Raw genomic sequence first — 21,827 nt, forward strand, 5'->3', positions numbered from 1 at the left:
ACCTTGGTAAAAGTTATCTGAGAGCTCCAATTTTGTGGGGTCATGGCCAAACCTTTGCATGGTGCTCCTTTCTTTATTTTACTAATTGTAAACTCATTTTTCACATATTGTACAAAACCAAAATAATACACTAATCTTGCCAAAAATGTTAAAGATAATTTATCATCTTTAACTTTATGCCTTTGGAAGATCAGTTAATCTTATACTCACTTTTAAGTGAACTATTCACAGAAACATACATTTTGCCCAAACTTTTGCATAAATTGCAGTGTTTCCCGCACATGGACTAATTTGTGGCGGTGCGCCACAGAATCAACATCAGCTGCCACATATTGCGTTTCGTAAAAAAAAAGAAAAACAACACTATTTAGGCTAAAACACGCAGCGTATTTGTTCAGCTGCATTTCCTTTCCCTGCTCTCCCTCCATCTCTCTGTCACTCACGCATCTCTCTGTCACGCACACACAATCACAATGTCAGCACACGTTAGCAACGATGCAAACATAAGCCGTTCTAGTAAGACAGACAGCTATATCAGCGAGCCTTCAGCATTAGTACCGTAGCTTAAGGTCTAGGAAAGCTGAGGCTACTTTTTGCTAGGTACCTATGGACATGTCTTAATCTGCTAGACAAGTGGGTTCCCCTTTGTTCTTTTGGTGAGCAGTCTCAGGAGCCTAGCTACTTACCCGGCCGACCAGTTAAATAGTTATTTATCACTAGCGTTGCAACCAGCATATGCAGAAATTGTTTGTTTGTTGGTGTTGATTTTGTGAAGGTGTGAATCATTTTGGATTAATATTTAATATAATAAAGTTCTGTGTAATGAATTATTAACTAAGGATTTATTTTGAACTCCCCCCCCCCCCCCCCCCCCCCCCCCCCCCGTCTGACATGAGACAATCCCCGCCCCCCGCCACAAATTGCTTTCTAGTCTGTGGGAAACACTGAACTGTAATTCATACAATATGTTATTTCATTAGACAGGGTTTACATCCTGAAAGATTATTTCTGTATACACAGAATTCAACAACCCCAAATAGGAACACAGTCAACAGATGTAACACAATCAATATCTTTACCAATCGTGTGGGTTACAAGTTAATATATTATCCACAAAACTCAACTAATGATTTTGAACTGTACAAGTCCAAAGGTGCATGTGGTGTTAGCACACATGTGCTTATTCATGCTCAGCTAGGAAAAACACCATTGATTTGAATTCCTGTTTACCAGAGGAGTGCACTAATGCTGCATTGGAACACTCACCAAAGCATATGGGGTGAGTTTCCCAAACGCACCCCATTTCATGTTACATATTTACTATATTTACTTATGTATATTGCTATGTCCAGGAGCCATTCAAGTTGTAGTTTTTAGTCTTTCCTGTAGTTTTTTTTTATTGTTTTTCTGCCTTCTAGTAGTTGCTCTGGTCAGTCACAATGCAGAGTGAATGCAAACCTCTGCAATCTAGGTAGGAGGAACTTTTTGTTCAAAACCAAGAACAGGACATTCAACTGGCTCCTAACATCAACCCTTCCCTCCCTCCCTCCACAAGAGTTGCATTCACTTGTTAAATGACTATTGCTACACCTGCCATTCCAAAGGAACCTTGTGAAATTTATATTGGATCCATGCAAAGTGTTTCTCTGACACCCTCTTTCTGACACACACAATCTATTGATCACGCACACATACACAAATGATCACAAACTTAGTACTCATAAAGGTGAAGCTGGGGGAAACACCAGTAGGAAGGTAAATAAGGGTAAAAAAGATTTGCAAGTTTAAAACTGAATATGAATGCGGAATACAGATTTGTATCATATTACATATTACAGTCGCATTCATATTAAGTTTTACACCTGCAAATCTTTTTGACAAAAATTGACCTTCATACACAGGTGTTAAGAAAAAAAAGTTTGTTTGTTCTGAGTGGTACATGAGCAAAGGGGAAGAAAGTGTGTTTATCTCAGTGCTTAATGTTTTTAGGGTTGGGCACACTGTCTGGGGTGTGGGGGAGGGGGGGGATTTAGAAGATCCCTGGGCATTGGCTCCAGTCCTGTCTGTCCTTGGCCTCCCAGTACCCTCCCCTGTACACGTAACTGCTCTCTCCCAAAGAATCGTCTGTTCTCCTCTCAAACCACAGTGGCTGGTAGCCTTCTATTTCCTGGCCTGAGGGGGTCAGACACATACAGAGATTGATCAACATGCAATACTTTCATATACTCAAACATTAAATCATACTTTTATTTTGACAGTGTAATTGTAATTCTCTTTCTCTCACCTTCCTCTACAGCCTGGGTGGCCTTTGCCTCCCTTCTCCTCCTGTCTAGTCTCTGACGCTCCTCCAGATGCTGTTTCTGGGTGTTGGCCTCATCCCACAAACCCGCCTCCATAAGGCGTTGGTCAGGTCGCAGGCGGCTGTCTGTTGGGGCCACTCCGTCCTCTAGCTCATTCAGTGTCAGTGCCAGGGAAGAGAAAAAGTGCATGTTCTCAGCATTAGCCCTGTTGTGGTGGACAGAGAAGGAGAGCAGGAAAAAATTAAAGAGAGTGGAAATATAGATTGACAGCATATCTGATAGTACATAATGGCTGGAGGTCTACAGAAAGCCTAAAGTGAGTGTGCCGGAGTGACTAGCCAGCTGTTCTTACGGAAGAGGGTATTTTTTCCACAGCAGTTTAGGTTGGAGGGTCTGGTACACGGTCTTCTGTTTACCCTCTGATCCGCCACACCCCCGACTGCTTTCTACAATCTTGGCGCTTTCCATTTTGTCATCCCACGTGCCTGACAGGATGTAGTGAGCTATCCCCTCGCTGTTGGCCACTACCCCTGTAACCTGGAGATACGGGGAGATACAAGACACGACAGAGAGGAAGTGAGAGAGGGAGACAAAAAGAGGAAGAAGAGGATAGGTAAATATAGGAGGAAGACAAGAGAATAACTTGTTTTCCGCAGTGAGGATACAGAACTGTACACCAGCGTCCAATAGAGTACACAATGTACCTTGCGAGGGACGTCTCTGGAGAAGTAGCTGTAGGGAGAAAACTTGAGGTGGCAGGTCTCCTTGGTCCTGTGATTGGCAATTTCAATGTCCCCAGACTGAAGAAAAAGAGATCTCAAGGTAAAAACTACCTTCATACATAAAACATTCATAGTGTCATGAAATGCTATGAAAAACTAAATGCCATGGTCAACTTGTTATTCATCGTTCTGCTAAGTACTGTTGAGGTCACTGCATGAGTAAGAAAGAGAAAGAGATTAAGAGACAGAAAGTGCAGTACAAATTAAGCATAAAACACCAATATTGGATTGGTTGTTTGTCAAACACGGTGAACTGATAAATCATAGGTAACCCATGTCGTCTGGGGGAAGCCACTTGGCTGATTCTGTCTAGTAACGGGCTGACAAAACAGACAAAGTGGACCAAACAAACAGAGACACTTAACGTCCAATACGCCCACACCTGGTCAATCCACAGTTTGCCCACAATGATGTTGTGCACTGTGGAGGTGATCTTGCTCCACACATAGTGGTTCCCACTGGAGTGGAACTGCAGGTGGATGCTGCCTACAGAGAGAAGAGGGCAGGAAAGAGAAGTAGAACACAATCAAATCTTATTTGTATGCCTTCATTATAGTATGTATAGCAATATCAGAGGGCTTTCCATAGAACTGCACCTATGATCAGCATAACAGGTTTTGGTATGGTATCAACCATAACAAATAACTCTATTAGCATCAAACAGCCTATTCACATTGCTACTTGTACCTCTGGATATAACCAGTGTTTCATGTTAAAAGGATGATGTTTGGGGCTCACCTAATGGCATGACAGAGATATACTTTCCCCGGAACTTGCTGTCAATGGTGATTTCCTGCCACAGGTTCCAGCCTCGTTGTGATGTCACATGGTGGGCAGCAGCTGGGGGGTGGTGGCTTACCTGAGCCGATAAGAAGGGTAGCATAAGCACAGTATGCATATGTACAACCTCTCATCCGATTGAGCCATTACCAGATCTAAACCTTGCCATGTTCAGTAACAAATATAATGAATAATAAAATAAGACGTTTCTCCAATGGCAAACATAGTCAGATTTGGTCCTAGCTCAAACAGCTCTAATTCAGTCATATTTTCACATATCAAGGTGAAACTTGATACTAGTTAGTATGTTCTCATGTAAGCTTGCTAAGATAAGAGTAGATTATGTCTGTGTCAGGGTTAATAGATGTTCGGGGTCAGGAGAAAGTACTGGGTAAATGTCCCTTGTCATGACAACAAGGATTATTAATAGCAAGCTTAAATGAGAACATACTAACTAGTATACCAATGACTAGTTCTATTGATTATTGAATAATGTAAGCACACAGGAAATCCCAATTTCTTCCCAATAGAAACTGTATTTCTTGATGGTCATACCACAAAGCTAAAATGTTTCAAGAATGCAGAGCAGCCAGTAAACTGTCATTCCGCTGCGAGGGCCAGCCCAACGTGCACGAGTACACCTGTACAAATGCAAATGAAGTTTCCACTCTAAATGCTGACAAAAGTTTGTTTAACGATTTCCACCGCAGCCTCCATTGGTATTCTTAAACTGGAATGATAATATATAGGCCTAGAGTAGGCACAAAGAAAATAAAAGGAAATTGCAAAACACCTGGGAATAAATACATTGATTAGAAAATATAGATAAACTTGAATTTCATAATCTGTGTGTTCCATTTCTGATCACTGGTTAGTTTTAGATTCTATTGATATACATTTCAGTAGTTTGCATATATATGTAAAGAGGTAAACCGTGATAATCTTTGAACCATACATGATAGCACCATGGGGCTTGGACTATTGCCATCTATTTTAATCTAAAGTGGAAGCAAAATGATTTCCTCCATTACTTTTGAAATGGAGAAAAAACAAAAAAAACATAGACGTCTGCTGATAAGGTGACACGGTAACACAAGATATGTATATATTCCCTGGGTTGTGCACATGAGTAATGCGGAGCATATTTCTTATTGATGTATTAGGATACTATAGGAAAAGAGGCTGTAATGGTTGCATTACCTCAATCATTTAGTTTGCATTTTGGTTTAGCCTATTTAATTTGTCAACTTATTTTCTGAAGTACTGTGCCTTGCTTGCGAACATGTTGTGAATCTGTGCACATGTTGTTGTCATGTGATTCACTTGTAACCCTTGACCCTTAACCCCTTTATGATAAAGAGCATCCATTCTGGTGTTCACGCTACACACTGATGATGGCTTAGGCTGAAACGCATCTGTCATCCTAATAAACTGGTCAAAAGAAGCAACGAGCAAGCTTGAGCTTGAATTAGTTATTAGTCTTTTTTCACTCGCACCCGAAATAGCCTTTTTTTTGGAAGCAGAGCGCGCCTATCCTTAAAACGATAACACAGTACACCTTCAGATGTCTAGTGGAGTCCATGCCTCGACAGATCAAGGCTGTTTTGGTGGCAAAAGGGGGACCTACACAATATTAGGCAGGTGGTCATAATGTTATGGCTGATTGGTGTATGTGTGTCTATGTAAATATGTTTGATGTACTTGTAAATATGTTTTGTGTGTTACGGGCAGGTCATACAGTATTTGAGAAACAGACAAAAAACTTTTGTGCATCTGATTGTCTAACCTGTTCACAGATGGAGCGATAGCCATATTCATCAAGGCGGTCCAGCTCATAGGTCTCCCCCAGCAGGGGGTTGAAGGGCTTTGCGGTGCGGTGGACAGTGGTGGAGTAGGAGGAAACAGAAAAGGCCGCCACCAGACACATCTGGTCCAAAGAAGAATCGCAGCGAGCTGCCCTGTCCAAAATCTCACTATACTCCAGGTCCTCAGTCAGTCGCTGCAACATCGAAAGCGGCTCACTGAAATTGACCTTTAGGGGGGGAAAACATTTTTTGCATTGGGAATGAAAAATAGCATTCTCTTTTTTTGGAATGACAGCGTGTCCATTTCTGTCTTTTCTCACAGGCATGGGGATCTTGGACAGCTCCTTGCCAATGCAGTTCTTCATGATGCTCCACAGGTTGAGGGAATAGTTTGGTTTATCTGGGATGCGGCTGCGTCGGGTCCTACACAGCTGCAGGTGGTTAGAACCTGACGAGTCCTGCGAAACATCCATTATAATAAAAAAGTAGTTTGATACTGTCCATTTTTTGGGTTGCTTTTTATAGAAGCGTCTGCTAAATGAACTGTATGTAAATGTTAATGTACACAATCTTGACTAGGCTACTGCTCATATAGTCTCAGAGAGAGGTGAAGGAGTCTTATCCCTCTGCAGACTTGTCTCTCTTGAGTGTTGAAGTGCTCTGGCTGAGATTATGATCATGCAGACTCACATTGTCATCGTGGCTCCATTCAGTAGGAACCCCTCCACTCATCATACTCTGGTTACTGCCTGAACGCCTGGGAACGATACACAATTGTTACAGATGTCAATTATATATAAACAGTAAGAATGCCTGTAAGGATCAGTGGAGCTGAGATTTTTTACCATGATTGTATGTGCCCATCGACAGTGATTTTCTCTTTATTGACTTACTTGTGCTGGGAGTGGTTAGTGGCCGTCACTGTGATAAAGGAGGGAGAGTCCTCCATGGCATCAAAGAACTCTGTGTCTTCATTCTCGTCACTGTCATCCATCTCCTGATTGCTCCCAGCTCCCTCAGCTACATCACAGGTGGGTGTGTGCGTGTGTCAAAGGAAGGAACGAAGGAACGCGTGTCAAACAAAGGAATTTGTGTGTCCAACTTGTGCGTGTCCGACTTATGCGTGTCTGACCTGTGTGTTCGCTGGGAGCCTCTCTCCAGGCTCTCTCCAGACTGTTGTGTTGCTTGGCTAGCTGCTCGATCGTCTCCTCCAGATGGTGGCGCTGTTCTCTTTCATACTGCAGGGCCCTCTGCCACCTACGGCTGTGTGTCTCTGCTACGTCCAGGAAGTCACGACATGCCTGCACACCCGCAAGCCAATAACACATAGATTAAATAAGCAACATCAGTTACATTAAAGTAAAACATACAGTAAGAACACCTAATGTTAATATTATACTTGTATTGATATGAGGATCAGAGTGGTTGGCTGGCTTTAGTCACACAGTGAGATGGACTCAGGTAAAAACGACTCAATGACAGCTGAGAGCCGCAGTGCTCACATTGATCATAGCATTGGAGGTGATTCGGAAGAGCGTGGCACGTTCGTTGACAGTCTTGAGTTTGTCGGTGCCATCGCTGGGGCCACGCAGGTCCTCAAGCTCGCTGAGGGAGCGCTGCAGAGCAGCACCGTGCTTGCCAATGAGCTCGTTGCAGGTGTTGAGGTCGTCCAGTTTACTGGCCAGGGTGTTGAGGGCCCCCTGGGTCAGGTTTCGGTCCTGCTGAGGCACGGGACCCTCGTCTCCTGAGTCATCTGCAACACCGGCCAGGAAGGACAAGCCGCGATTGTACATAAGAATATGTTCTTAATGACTTCCTTGGTTGAATAAAGGTTAGATTAATTAAATAAATAGATGGGACGGGGGAAGCATTACACACTTTCATTAGTCAGACTGTAAGTGCTTTAATTCATACTGCCTCTGTGCTGTATAGGTTTCAATGCAAGTATGATAGGATGCTCCCCTGCTCTTGTGATGGTGGCTATTCTTATCACCCAGTTTCCAATACATAATAAAATGAAAAGGTAGACAACAGCACAAAAGTGCAACTGAAGAGAGGGAGGCAGAGAGCAATGAAGAGCGCCTCGAAGCGCCGTCCGCTCTACCAGCAGCAAACTGGGAATGAAAAATGGTTGCCATGGGAACACTGGCTCACACAAATGGGAAAACAGGGTTTTTTTTAGCTGCAGTGTGAGAAAAAAATTATGACGCACTTCACTTCCCCCTCTGCCCCTTTTCCGGAGCTGGAATAAGCTGGACCATTTGTTTCAGGGAGCTTTGTGGAGGAAGGGATGAAGGGAGATGAACGCCCAGGCATCTGCCACCAAGGGGATACATCCTGTGTAGACCGGCTCCTGCTACTGAGAGATGAGTGATCATCAACGTCACAAGGGACCCATACGTAAATCAAACAAATACAGAGGAGCTGTTCTCCTTAGACCAGTTTCACAGTAAGCAGAAGTGTAAACTGACACCCAGTGTTTGGGGCACACCATACAGTGTTAATATTGATGGTACTACATTCTATGGTAAAACATTCAAAACGTGGATCTTAATTCGAATGGGAGAACCCTTAAGGAGAACACCACACTGCTGGAAAACATTGTATAGACTTGAACGAAGAATTTATGACAATATAGAAAATATTTCCGAACAAGTTGTTTGTAGTGGATTTAGGCCAGTGTCCGAGCTGCTCATTGCTTGAACGCAGAATTTATGACAAGTGTAAGCGGGTAGCTCTAAGACCCAGGAGCTAGGTAACTCACAGCTGGCGCTCATTCCTTAATGAGACCTGCAATAGTTTAAGTAGGAGTAATACTGAGGCCCGTTCTCCGTACGTCGCTTATAACATCCGAGATCAAATGACACATCCAAGATGACATCATCTTGCTAATCATGATCTGGCTAATTCGGTTCTTCGAACACCCATGTTGTTTATAATTCACATAGCTGGATTGAGTTATGCGTTGGTGTAAAAGGGGGTATGTACAGAGGGTTTTCACCGACGCGTCATCAGACCGGAAGTCGCCATCTTGGAGACACTCTGCATCACAACAAAGCACTGGCACTGAAGTATATCCCGAACGTCGTCAAGGAAAATTGTGAATTATTGCCGTGTTTCAGGTTGTACAAATAGGACAGATCGTGAAAAACATTTGGTATATTGTCGACTTCCAAAAGTTATTAAAAACCAGGGAAAGGAATGCCAGAGATTGTAGAGGAAAGGAGGCGCTTGTGGTTGGCAAAGCTCAACCCCCTCTACGAGGGAAAAATCTGGACAACATACGGATTTGTTCGGCACATTTCTTGTCAGGTATTGTGAGATGTTTATTTCAGCGGCTCAAAACACATTTTCTATTGTAATGATAATATTTTTTACAGTAAATAATAAAAACAATTACTGCTTTTATTGTTTTTACTGTGCGCTTATTTTACTGTAAAGCTGACATTGACATAATATAATTCATATCAAACTACTGCATGTGTATGGGTTCGGCGAGAAAACCAGGTCGTTAACAATATCGGGATATCCAACTGAAGGCAGAATCACCGGGTCGTCACGGATCCAAGTAGAGGGAGCTAACTGGTAGGGATCTGCACCGCCAATAAATCAAAATTTTTTCTTGTGGTCCAAGTCCTTCCCTATATGCCTTTGGATCTTGGACACGTTTTGATGACCATTTCGGTGGTTTAGACATGGCTACAGTTGTACAAAAGAGTATAGAATATACATTCTTTGGTTGTACTCCGTTCAGTTGTTTACTGTTGTTTATGGCCGAGCATCCGCGTTACCACCATAGAGTTAATATAACTAGAGTAAGCTACTTTTGTCTTCCAAGATGGCGTCCCCATTCATTTCTATGAAAAGTGCTCAGTGGCGCAGTGAGGCAAGCGAGAGCGCGAGACTGGACAAGGCCATCTTTCCACTTCCGTGTCTTCCTGTCTAGCTTCAAATAGTGGCTCTTTTTTGCCCTAGCTCCGAGAGCTCATGTAAATCGGCTATCGGCCAATGTGAACTTTTGTGCTCGTGCCCTGTTAGTATCCGCGAGCACATTTGCAGGCAACTTTCATTGACTAAGCAAATAAATGGGTTGCTAGTTTACCCATTTCGGATTGGTTTCAAACCTAGCAAAAATCGGGAAAAATTATTCCATGAAAAAGCTAGTAGTATGAGCCAGGTTTGAGAATCAAAAAAAATTATTGGGGGAGATAGTTTTGTAAATGTTGAATGGAGTTAATAGAATAAAAACGACCGGAAGAGTCGGAAACCTAACCGTACATGCAATACCACCTACATCCACCGGGGCCGTTGCTTCAAGCCGAGGGGCGAGGGGTGGGGGCTTGGTTACCACCCAGAACGTGACGTCGGTGAAAACCCTCTATAGTAGACATCTTGATCAGCAACGCTGCTATTGGCTGCTCATATAAGTCTATGGCTGCTCACCGTGGCCAAAAGGCGCAACAGAGCAACAGCTTGCTCGAAGGTTACTCCAAATTTGCAGATTTAATCAGAACGCCAGGGAACACCTCGAAGTCTGCAAAATCCAAGAACGAGTGCTGGCAAAAAGTAGCAGACCAAATAAATGTATAGCAATCGTCAATGGAGGCTGACGGGGCTCCCACGTAGCAAACAAATCAAAGTTTTTACAGCAACCTACATTAAAATCTCACCACCTGGCTGTCTTCACAATAGTCATATCGTCATAAAATGTCCCTCTTTCTGTTTTTTTTGTGTAAAATTTAACTATAAAATTAGCTACTAAAAATATTACTATGCATGACTGCCGCCTAAAAGACTAGGCGGTCTCACAGGCGACCCAGACTCGCTCAAATTACAAAGACTTTGACGACCTAAATCAAACATCAGAGATTGCAGTTCCACTCGAAATCGCTTTCTCAACAAAGCCAAATGGTTGGGATTTTTTGGGGTGGGATTTTTCACTCGTAATCCAAGCACCAATTTGTGTGCTAGAACGTCTCTATCACGTTGTATCCATGCGTCGTTGCTAACGTGTGTTGACGTGGTGACGTAGCTAGCACAGATTACCCTTCGTCGACTAAAGGCACTTTGTCGCCACAAAAACGTTGTAACCTCCTAAACTGTGCAACTGAACGTAAATCCGAATAGAAGCAACGCAATCGCTACCAAGACAAAACTTTTGACACCACCGTTGTCTATGTGGTCCAAATATTGACTGAGCCTTAGGGGCGCGAAAATAAACAATAAATAATATATATGTGAGATAACAATGGTTTGTGCTCGCCGAAGGCAGTACACCCCAATAAATGAGGCCCTCAGGGGGGTAGGGATTAAATGTAGAGTTAAAAACACCAGCAGGCATCTGCTGGGGTATGATCCATATACCTATGTATGGAACATATGAAGGGGGCTGTCAGTCTCCCTCAAATAGTCTCACACAAGGGTACCTCAGTGTATTTATTTTATGTGCCAATGAAAGCAGGTTGTTAGACACAATTCCAGTTGTCACCGAATACATCAGCACTGAAGAAAGAAAAGACGGAAAGAAAATATATTCACCAATATATGACTTGAAATATATTGTAATATATTATTTCCTATAACATATTCCAATATATTATATATGGAAATACATGGGATAATATATTGATGATAAATATATTATATACTATAATATATATTCATGTAATATATTGCTTTGCATTGATGTATGGGCATGTATGGGTAATATATGTAAAGATATAGTGTCACATATATGCTTCATATATGGTAGAATATATTTTTAATATATGTAAAATTATATGGAAAGATATACATTAAATATGTATACATATATATTGTACAATGCATGTGTACATATATGAGAACATGCCCTACATGGTGATATTTACATTTAGTCATTTAGCAGACGATCTTATCCAGAGCGACTTAAAGTACAGTACTTACTTAGCCTAACCCTGTACTTACAGGGACATACCCCGAGGCAAGTAGGGTGAATTGCCTTGCCCAAGGACACAGCTTCATTTTAGCGCTGCCAGGAATCAAACCAGCAAGATTAATAGCCTGATTCCCTATCCGCTCAGCCATCTAGAAGGTATTGTAATAATGTTGTCAACGGCAGTATTTCAAATGGAATCCCGATTTTAACAGTACGATCTGCTAACAGAAAATGTGCCCCCAAAAATGTAAATACGATTGACATTTATGTAGGGGGACTTGGCTTCTTCAAAAGAAGTTTGCTGGAAGCGATCATTGTCAGTATGTATTTCCAATATTTTTCCATATAATTGTACCTATATTTAAAATATATTCCACAATATATTGACCACATATCTGTACATACATTTCATGTATAACTTTCCATATAATTAGGATTCCTCCATCAGGGATAGGCTTTAAGGTGACACCCCCCCTGAAGTACTGCAAAGTTTCACCTTGATATGTGAAAATATGACTGAATTAGAGCTGTTTGAGATTGGACCAATTCTGACTATGCTTGCCATAGGAGAAACGTCTTATTTTATTATTCAGTTACTGAACATTGCAAGGTCTAGATCTAGGAATGGCTCAATCAGATGAGAGGTTCTTCTGGTAAACGAAGGGTTGTAGGCTCAACTCCTGGCATAGGCATTTTTTTTTTTTTTGACAAAACAGTTTCTCGTCTTCTGGGTAAACCGGTATAACTATCTATTATGTACATTTTACAATATTTTGCCATTTTGAAGGAGGAATCCGTCATTGCTGCTTGCAACTATTTTTTTTAAATATATTTAAAATATATTCTACCATATATTAAACATACACGTGACACTATATCTTTACATATATTACCAATACATTTTCCCATATAAATCGTAATACATTATGGTGGTATTTAGAAATATAACATTGCATTTATTTTGGGATATATAAACACATATTATATATTTATGTTGGATATGTTGCAATGTATTGTAAAATATAAATATATTTTCCTTCCATAAGGGACAGTATAGCCTACCAAAGCTGTTTATAATCGTCAGTCTGTCAATAAGTCACACAAGATAGACAAGCAACAGATAAACACTCAGACACTGACACACAGTTTAATCTCAGCCAAGCTCTTCAAACTGAGGAACCTGACTGGACAAAAATGAACAATAGCCATCTCTATTGAGGAACATGCCCCACGTGGTGACACTGCAACAGAGACATGCTCAACTCTACAGTATGGAGGATACAAAAACATTGACAAATATCCAATTAAAGCTAGCAATTCAACAACATAACAAGCATTACATAATCACTTATCATTGCACTATGTTCAGTGCTTGCTATTTTTCAGTGCTTTAAGCACCATGGGCAAAGCATTTAAAACCAATGGAATAGGATCACCCTATGAAATTCAATTTTTGTGACTAAGCTTTAATCACAACATGTGTTTAGCCAGAGAAAAAGCTAAGCTAAAGGGATGAAGAGCCGGTGCTTTGCAGTGACAAACAATGTAGATTCACAAACAACATCACAATTGTACATTAAGACACACACAATTCTCTTTGGGGATATCTGGATGGAGGCAGAAGGCTTCACACTTGAAAACTTCACACTTGAAAAGAATAGGCTCTATAGGACAGATAAACACACCCGCAGGTGAGACAAACAACTAAATCCTCTCCAAAAATACAATATCTGCCACTATCTGTTGTAGGTCACAATCAAAGTAAATAAAAGCAAAAAGCAAAAATAAGAACTGTCAAGCTCTGCTACAAAGAGGGTCTAGCATGACAACATCATTATAGAAGCCAATAGACTGATTTTGTTAGCCTCACTGAATGCCCACAGGCAATACACACGACCACACACTCACCCACATATTTTCATTGACTAGTGTGTTGTCGTAATTCTTTTATACAGCTAAAAAAAATTATTAGCTCAGTCATAACCCTGTCTTAAGAACAATGACAGGTAATTCATACTTACAGAGGAAAAGATAATAAAGAGGCAGCAATCATTTCTCTTTCTCTCTTATCCTTAGTGCCGACAGAAGGAAAATGTTGCCCCCTCTCCCTTTCTTTTTCTCCACCTGCTGCTCCTTCACCCTCACTTGCTTGCTCCCCCTCTTTCCCTCTCCCATTTGCAGAGTGGGGGGAGGCAGAGTCTAAATGCTGGAAGGTCACTCAGTCAGCTCTGACTGTCGTCATACTAAGTAAAAAAACTGGGACAGTAGAAGGAAAGGAGAGAGGAGCAAGTTTGTAAGAAAATATCATAATTATAGAGGTGTGAGAGGAAGATAGGGTGGTAGAAAGAACAATGGATGTATATAGACAAAGAAATTGAGTGGAAGTGTAAAGACAGAATGTGCTACCATCACAAGGCCTACCCTATCTAGCAGTACCACACCTAAACTATGCAAATTTGATAAGTAATTAGACAAATAACCAGTTTCATGGCAAATAGGGGGATGGAAATTAGAACCTATATATACACACACACACACACCCACACATATAAAAGGTTATATCATAATATATAAAGGTTGAGCAAAGGAATACAAATAAATGGTCTCTCCCGCAGAACCTTAAGTTATTGACTGAGACAATATCCAATAGAATACATTTTTCATTTTTTTTAACTTAAACTTAAACTAAGTGTTTCCCACACAGACTAATTTGTGGCGATGCGCCACAGAATCAACACTGGCCGCCACATATTGCGTTTCGTAAACATATTTTTTAACACTATTTAGGTTAAACATGCAGCGAATTATTTCAGCTGCATTTCCTTTCCCTGCTCTCCCTTCGTCTCTCTGTCACTTACGCGTCTTTCTCACATACTCTGGCTGTGTCTACTACCGCGCACTTTATGAAGTACACTGCAATACAGTGCCCTGCAAAACAATGCACTTACATATTCAGTGCACTCTCTCACTCGCTGATAAGTGCTGTCTCAAATGGAACATTACGTTAAACACTTGGTGGAAGTGACGGACGCAAATCTGCTCGCCACACCCGCAAAACCTGCCAAAATGAACGCGCTTCTCCACTCAAGTGGAAAAAGCTGCCGAAAGGGCTCCTCCTTTTCCGCTACATAGCCAAGATGGCGCCCGTTTAGGGCGAGTAGTGTCCATCGTTGTACACTGTTTTTTGGACCGTTTGCAGTGCGCCTCCGGGTACTTTCAGTGCACTGAATTATTCTGGTTTTGTGAGTGATGCGCCCTAAGCACTGAAAGTCAGTGCTCGAAGTGCACAAGTGCGCAGTAGTAGACACAGCTATAGTCACAACGTCAGCACACGTTAGCAACGATGCATACATTCGCCTTTCTAGTAAGACAGACATCCATATCAGCAAGCATTCAGCATTAGCTTAAGATCTAGGAAAGTTCAGGCTACTTTTCGCTAGCCTGACTGCCAGCCCAACTTCTCCCCGCCCCCAAAAAAATTTGGTCGGGAAGTTGGGTCTGGAGGGTCTCGTATTGGGGACCAACCACAGAAAACCAGAATCTGGGCGAACCAATGAAATTGCCAGGGCAGGCTTTATACGATGATGGACAGATGATCAACAGTAACGTAATCACCCACGACACAAAAGAGCGCTTAAGTTGAATTCGTTTTGAACAAACATGGCTACCGCTGGAGATCTGGGATGTTATGATTCTGCCCTCGAGTCTGTTTTAGAAGACATCGACAGCGCATTAATTTTGAAAGAGGAACAGAGAGACGCAATCAAGGCATTTGTCTATGGAAAATATGTTTTTGCCGTCCTTCCTACGGGAATCGGTAAAAGTTTAATTTCTGTTTAAACTCTGTTGCTCTGATTGGTTGTAGATCTATCCAATTGAGCGAAGAGGCATTTGTTTTCCAGGCTCGTTTGAAACACGCCTCGTAGTCAAAGCCCAACGGAGAGTTCTCAGACTCATATTCTGACTAGAATTATGAGTATGACAACGTCAGGCTAACTTTTCGCTAGGTACCTACGAACATCTCAGGAGCTAGCTACTTACCCGGCGTCATGGAGCCAACCAGTTAAATAGTTATTTAGCACTAGCGTTGCTACTTGCATATGCAGAAATTGTTTGTTTGTGGTTGATTTTGTGAAGGTGTGAATAATTTTGGATGAACATTTAATATAATAAAGTTCCGTGTTCAAATTATTAACGAAGGAATTATTTTTAACCCCCCCCATTTGTCTGAGGGCATTACGGATCCGTATTGCGCTGTGAGTACTAGGTCACCACGCGGATGGCATGACTGCGCATCAGCCAATCGGAACGCTCGTACTAGTAACTTTGAGTCTTGTTTTTAACAGTGTTGTCTCATGTGAGGCAGTTGTTTTTGTTTGTAATAAATAATCGAGTGCGATAATGAAGTACGGTATGGTTATATAGACAAATTTCTTAATTAAATTGACTATATTTACTATATCAATTACTATACCGTGATATATACCGTAACCGTGATATAAAATTACTCATACCGTGATAGGATATTTTGGCCATATCGCCCACCCCTAACATACAGTCACAACGTCAGCAACGTTGCATACATATGCCGTTCTAGTAAGACAGACAGCTATATCAGCGAGCTTTCAGCATTAGTGCCGTAGCTAGATCTAGGAAAGTTCAGGGTACTTTTCGCTAGGTACCTACGAACATGTCTTTATTGAAGGTTCCCCTTCGTTCTTTTGGTGAGAAGTCTCAGGAGCTAGCTACTTACCCGGCGTCATGGAGCCGACCAGTTAAATAGTTATTTAGCACCCCCCCCCCGTTTGACATGAAACAACCCCCACCTCCCCCACCCCAGCCACAAATAGATTCCTAATCTGTGGAAAACACTGGGCTGCCTTGTGATGTGTCTGAAAATGACCATGAATGACAAGGTAACTTCTGATTCATTTGTGATAGGGTGTACCTGAAACCCACCATTCTCGAGATGTTCTGTTCACAGGGAGAGGATGACAAATAAAATACATTGTTTTGCAGCAATGCGGTCATCTCTTTCCTCACCTGAATGATGCATCAGGTGGGTGGCATTGGCCTTGGCCTGCTGGAGGGTAGAGACCCAGTGCTGACACTCCACATCTGACGTGGCCTTCAGGTGGTAGCTGCGTCCTCCGCTGGTTAACACCAAGTGGCAAGTGTCTCCCACTTCGATGTGTGCTGTGGCAAGGGTGATGGTGCCCCGGCAGGTGTGTGCCATTTCTGCCTGTGTCCTATAATACAGGTTAAGAAACACAGGTTGTAGAAAATATGCTGAAAACTATAGTGTTCCCTAGTGCTGTGCACAGTACCAGTCCTAGCACATTTGGCGCCCTAGGCAAGATTTAGCAGCAGCCCCCCGCCCGCCCCCCCCCCCCCCCCCCCGCCCCGCCCCCCCCCCCCCCCAACCACAACACGGACATATGACGTGGCGCAGTTGGCGCCCTTTGTTGGTAGTGCGGGAGGGTTAATTAATAGATGCACTTGGGAAAATGCCGCCCCCTTCTTCATGCCGCCCTCGGTGGCTGCCTATGTCGCCTATAGGAAGGACCGGCCCTGCCTGTGCATGTATTTCCATTTCACACACAATAGTTCTTTCAATGGCTCTCAGTTTGTGTCAACTAAAACTTAGCTATCTTGTCCGTCATCCATGCAAGTGTTAGTGTTTGCATGCATTAGGCTAGACTGAGCATGACATGTTAATTTGGTAAAGTTACATAAACACGCTACGGAAAGCAGTAGGCCTAATGAGTGGTGTCCGTGGGCAATAGCTTTGTACTAATTTTACCAATGCTCATGCATAAAACAGCCCAGAACACAACAGGTCATCCATTAGGCTTAGGGTTTGAGGTGATCTAACAGCACGTGGACCCTCCCTTGGAGCCTAGAGGGGGTTATCGATGTAGACGGGTTTGTGGTGTGACGTACATATTTGCTTGAATTTTTTTGCCTTCCGTTGCCATAGTCCTTGCTTTGCCCGACCTTTCTTAAGACTGTTTCAATGGTGTAAACCCTCACTTATGCCTTCCCAACAAAAGCTTACTGTGGGGGCATAAACGTGAACTCATAACCTCCGTTTACACAAAACAATAAGCACACATTGACAAACACAAACAATTCTAGAAAGCGACAGTGCGCACGTCAAAGCTGCGCAACTTACATTTTCAAAATATTTTATTTGATAGGCTACTGACTACGGGCATGTGTAGAAAATGCTAATGAGATGCACCTAAATGAAACATTACCTATGTGGTAGCCTACTGTACTGCTAATGTAGTACAATGTAATTATACAGTATTATGTCAGCACACAGAATAACTCAAACAGATAACTGCTAATCTAACAGTTAGAGATAGCTAGCTACCCAGCAAGCATGGTGATGATGCGACTAGCTGGCTTGCTAGCTAGCAAGCAATTACAATAGCCTACCTGTAATATGAAAGAAGGCCGTTGCTAAGGACGAACCAACGACGTTGGTAGCCCTTCAAGTAGTTGGTCCATTTAAAGAGATAACCTTTGTAGGTGTCCGATCCAGGGGACGGAACCCCTGAAAGAGTAGGGGACGGTAAACTCTTCACTAGTTCACTCATTTGCCCCGCACATTAAAACGGTCTCGGACGGAGCCGGATAAGGCAACAGCTGTAGCTGCTAGAGACCGCTGGAGGGATGCTGCTGATGCTGACTAGCAGTCATTCAGCTTTGTAAGGAACCCAGAATTACCATGAAGCACAGCAAGTAGGTAAAACAGCCAGCAGCCCTGTATCTAGTTAGAGCTAGCTCTTCGACTACAGATCCAGAACTATTGCAAGAGATGCGCAAGTAACAATGCTGATGAAAATAGTTAGTTCTGATGCAGGCAACGAGTTCGGATGTCCAATATAACCGATCGGCTGCACTCTCGACCATTTAAAACTAGTTTTCATATGCTGTTCAGTGACGCGTTAACACGACATCGGTAACTGTTAGTTTATTTTCATTACACTAGTGCACACAACCCGTGATGCGTTCGGTGATTAAGATGTCAGTGGAAAACTCAACAGGGCTCTCAAGTTTAATCAAAAGTTTGACGTGATAAACCATACCTGTCAACTTTTGGGGAAAAAACTAGGGGGGGACCAGGGGGCAGGGGTTGCTGGTGATGTTTCTGACCGCTGGTAGGGGGCATTTAATTATGTTTAACTCGAGACAACTATCAACTCGGCAGAAAACTTCCCTCCGTATGCCTACGCCTCTTCCATTGGGTGTGCTCAAGCCTTCGGTAAGCACAAACATTGTTCTCTCTCAAATATATTTGGTGGCCAAGCCAATAGTATGAACTTGCAGAGCCGGAAACCCCGGAGAGCCGGAGAGCTGCAGTTTCAGGACCGCAGTTCTAGGACCCTGACAGCGACACCTAATGATGTCACTAGATCGCAATAATATATTTGAATGGTTTGCGCGAGGCAAGAAACAAGGAAAACTCTGGCATGTGATGATGTTTGATGATGAGACAATTATATAGAAATGTATAATATTTGAATATATGTTCGAATAATATAGAAAGGTATGATATTAAAAAATATGTTGGAATAATAAACATAGGATAAAGAAACTAGAGAGTAGGCCTACAATTTCTGGGGAAATTGTAGTGTGTGCTTGGTTGCGGAGGGGTCCGTTTTTTAATGACATTTTTACAACTGCTATTTCTATAGGCCTATATTTTATATAAAAATGCATACTTTTATAATGATTATATAGTTCCAACTTTCCTTTACATCTCAAAATACGAGTGAAGGGTAGGCTAGAATGAAGTTGTCTTCTCATTTCCCTTGCAAGAGGGAATGGTGATCAGCAGCCTCATCAAAACAAATACATTTGGGAGACCGGTGTAAAAATTTACCTAATCTCTATGATTTAAAAGTCATTTTAAGTTGTTCCCTTCTAGTGATAAATTCAGGCATTTAGCCTACTCATATTGCACCGGGTTAGAAAGACATCAGCATGTAGCTCATTTTACACAATACATTAAGGATTAAAAAATGAACACCCATCTTTGCTATATTTAAAGGGTCAATTGTAGGCTATAGGACGTCAAATATTCCAGTTTGTCTAATTATGTGTCGGACCGTGTTTCTCAAGTGGTGGGTCCCGACTCCCGACCCAAAAGTGGATCGCAAGCTAGTGTAGGACATATCGATTCATAAAAGCATCTAAATGTATCAACGTCAATATATTAATTTTTCTGTTATTTAAAAGCAAGCTCAGAGACGTATGAATGGAAAAGGCATAAAAGGTATTTTTTTGAACCACTCTGATTTGTTGTAATGTGTATGTAAACCGTAGGGCTGTCCCCACTCAGTCGAATACTCGATTTTCTTGGTCGACTAAGATTTGTTTTAGTCGAGCTGCCGTATGGCAGTGTGAGATCTGATTCCCGCTTGTGTCATCATTGCTGAATTAACAAAATGTTCTACAGAAATTGTAGATTATATTTTTTAAGACAAACAAAGCAACCAAAAACATATATAATTTAAAAGAAAAGGTGTTACTGTTTTCCCTTTTGTTAATCTGCGCTTCGTTTTGGTTTGGTATTTCGCACATGGCACAAGCACAATTGGCTGCAGAACTACAAACTCTGCCATAGCCTACTTTGTCGGTGTTATTAGTCAAAATGGCAAAGACATCTGTGGTATGGTAGCATTTCATTAAAGTGCATTTATATTTACAAAGTACCGGGTGACTCGAAAAACGTTAAATGCAAACTCTGCCAACAACGGTTTATTTTTCATAGTTCGACGTCGAATATGATGTAGCCTACCACCTGAAAAACGTAAGTTGGCCTAGCCCTACTTCGCTCATGCTACCGCGCTGGGTTGAAAAATGAATATGCCTACTATAAGAATCACATCCAAATCGAACAACGTTATCTTCTCCGGCCAAGACAAGACAAAATCTTTCTCTGTTGCACCGTTCTCCACTCAGCTTGTACGTTAGTTCGCATGCTGCAAGTTCAGGCAGTGATAAGCGCGCTCTGATGATTTGAATGTTAAACAAACAATATTTTTTTTTGTAAGAGATACTAAATATCATCGGCATTCGGTTACAACAGGACTGGTGATACGAGTCTTATTATTAGTAGGCTATTAGCGGCTGAATATGCAATGTACAGCAGCCAGATCGGGAAAATGTTTGTACTTTTTTTTTTTTAAGAAAAGCGTTTCAAATTTCGATTCATCGATTTTCAGACGTTTTAGTCGAGTCTTGGTTGACCAAAGAAAATCTTAGTCAGGGACAGCCTTAGTAAACCGAACATTTCACTTACTTGATTGTAAAGAATCACTTTGTATTTTAGCGCAAAGACAACAAAGCTGACTAGACTAGCTAGTTTTTCTTTAGCTAACTGGCTACCACTACGGCACTAGCTGGTGACTGGACAATTTGTCAGTAGCGGTTAGAACCAAAACTGTAGTATAGCTAGTGGTAAGTGCCAGTGGAGCGAGTGGTACGTGTCAGTGCCTCCACTGGCACGTGACAGTGGCTAGTGGTACGTGCCAGCGCCTCCACTGGTATGTGACAGTAGCTAGTGGTATGTGCCATTGCCTCTACTGGCACCAAGTGGTACGTGCCAGTTGTAGTGGACATTTTGGTCATATGCATAGATGTATGTGTATGAAATCTATAATCTTCTATGTTCATTGGTAAGAGACAGGAAGGGAAGATAATTAAGTTGAGTTCAAAGGAATGTGAGGTGCTGATAGCTCTGTGGGCAGCTTGCCCTGGGGGATGGGTGAAGCATTTTATATGGCCTTCTGTCCTCTGGTTACTGTAAGGGGTCAATGAGACAGTTGCTCTGAACTTTAGCTAGAAGGACTGTGTCCTGTTTCATTGTTTTTGTTAATTAAAAGTATTGTTTGAAGATGGTCACACAAAGGACAGTTGACCATTTGACTGGTCAACCCCTGTGGCTTTATTATCTACTGCTCTGGAGAGAGCTGTGACATCAAAGAACTTTGGGACACACTGGACACTTGGTATTGTTTCAAGCTGTCACTAAGTTGAGTTAGCCAATCACAGAGTTTGCTTCATTGATTGATTGACCTTATGGAATGCCATTTGATCTTAAGTTTATATAAGGCAGTGCATGTGTGATGGTTCGCCATCACTCTCACGAACGATCTGTGTGGATGGCACCTCCTTCGTTGAGACTGATCAGCAAAGCTTTGTTTAATCATATGTAATTGTATAGTCT

The 21,827-nt window shown here is 42.0% G+C and overlaps 1 protein-coding gene and 1 long non-coding RNA gene across 2 annotated transcripts; one reads left to right on the top strand and one right to left on the bottom strand.

The window, feature by feature from the left end:
• Positions 1-1,200: 1,200 nt before the first annotated feature.
• LOC124484307 lies at positions 1,201-6,166 on the top strand. The gene is made up of 3 exons (XR_006957957.1): positions 1,201-1,279; positions 2,297-3,122; positions 5,659-6,166. It is a non-coding gene; the product is annotated as an uncharacterized LOC124484307 (long non-coding RNA).
• osbp2a (oxysterol binding protein 2a) lies at positions 1,261-18,189 on the bottom strand. The gene is made up of 14 exons (XM_047045181.1): positions 18,029-18,189; positions 16,628-16,833; positions 7,170-7,420; positions 6,800-6,968; positions 6,561-6,687; positions 6,358-6,424; positions 5,988-6,125; positions 5,649-5,894; positions 3,821-3,941; positions 3,465-3,568; positions 3,005-3,100; positions 2,653-2,837; positions 2,285-2,505; positions 1,261-2,172 (listed from the first exon to the last, which is right to left on the bottom strand). Exons 1-14 carry the CDS (start codon positions 18,187-18,189, stop codon positions 2,030-2,032), a joined length of 2,235 nt encoding a protein of 744 aa, XP_046901137.1. The 3' UTR covers positions 1,261-2,029.
• Positions 18,190-21,827: the final 3,638 nt, after the last annotated feature.

Source organism: Hypomesus transpacificus, chromosome 22 (assembly GCF_021917145.1).
Source record: "Hypomesus transpacificus isolate Combined female chromosome 22, fHypTra1, whole genome shotgun sequence".
NCBI lineage: Eukaryota > Metazoa > Chordata > Actinopteri > Osmeriformes > Osmeridae > Hypomesus > Hypomesus transpacificus.

What these genes read in the sequence shown, in the direction of transcription:
- osbp2a (XM_047045181.1), bottom strand. Translation starts at nt 18,189, where the DNA reads ATGAGTGAACTAGTGAAGAGTTTACCGTCCCCTACTCTTTCAGGGGTT. An exon ending in CCACCTGATGCATCATTCAG is followed by an intron (nt 7,421 to 16,627) that starts GTGAGGAAAGAG and finishes CCGGTGTTGCAG; the next exon opens with ATGACTCAGGAGACGAGGGT. An exon ending in AATGGAGCCACGATGACAAT is followed by an intron (nt 6,126 to 6,357) that starts GTGAGTCTGCAT and finishes GATGTTTCGCAG; the next exon opens with GACTCGTCAGGTTCTAACCA.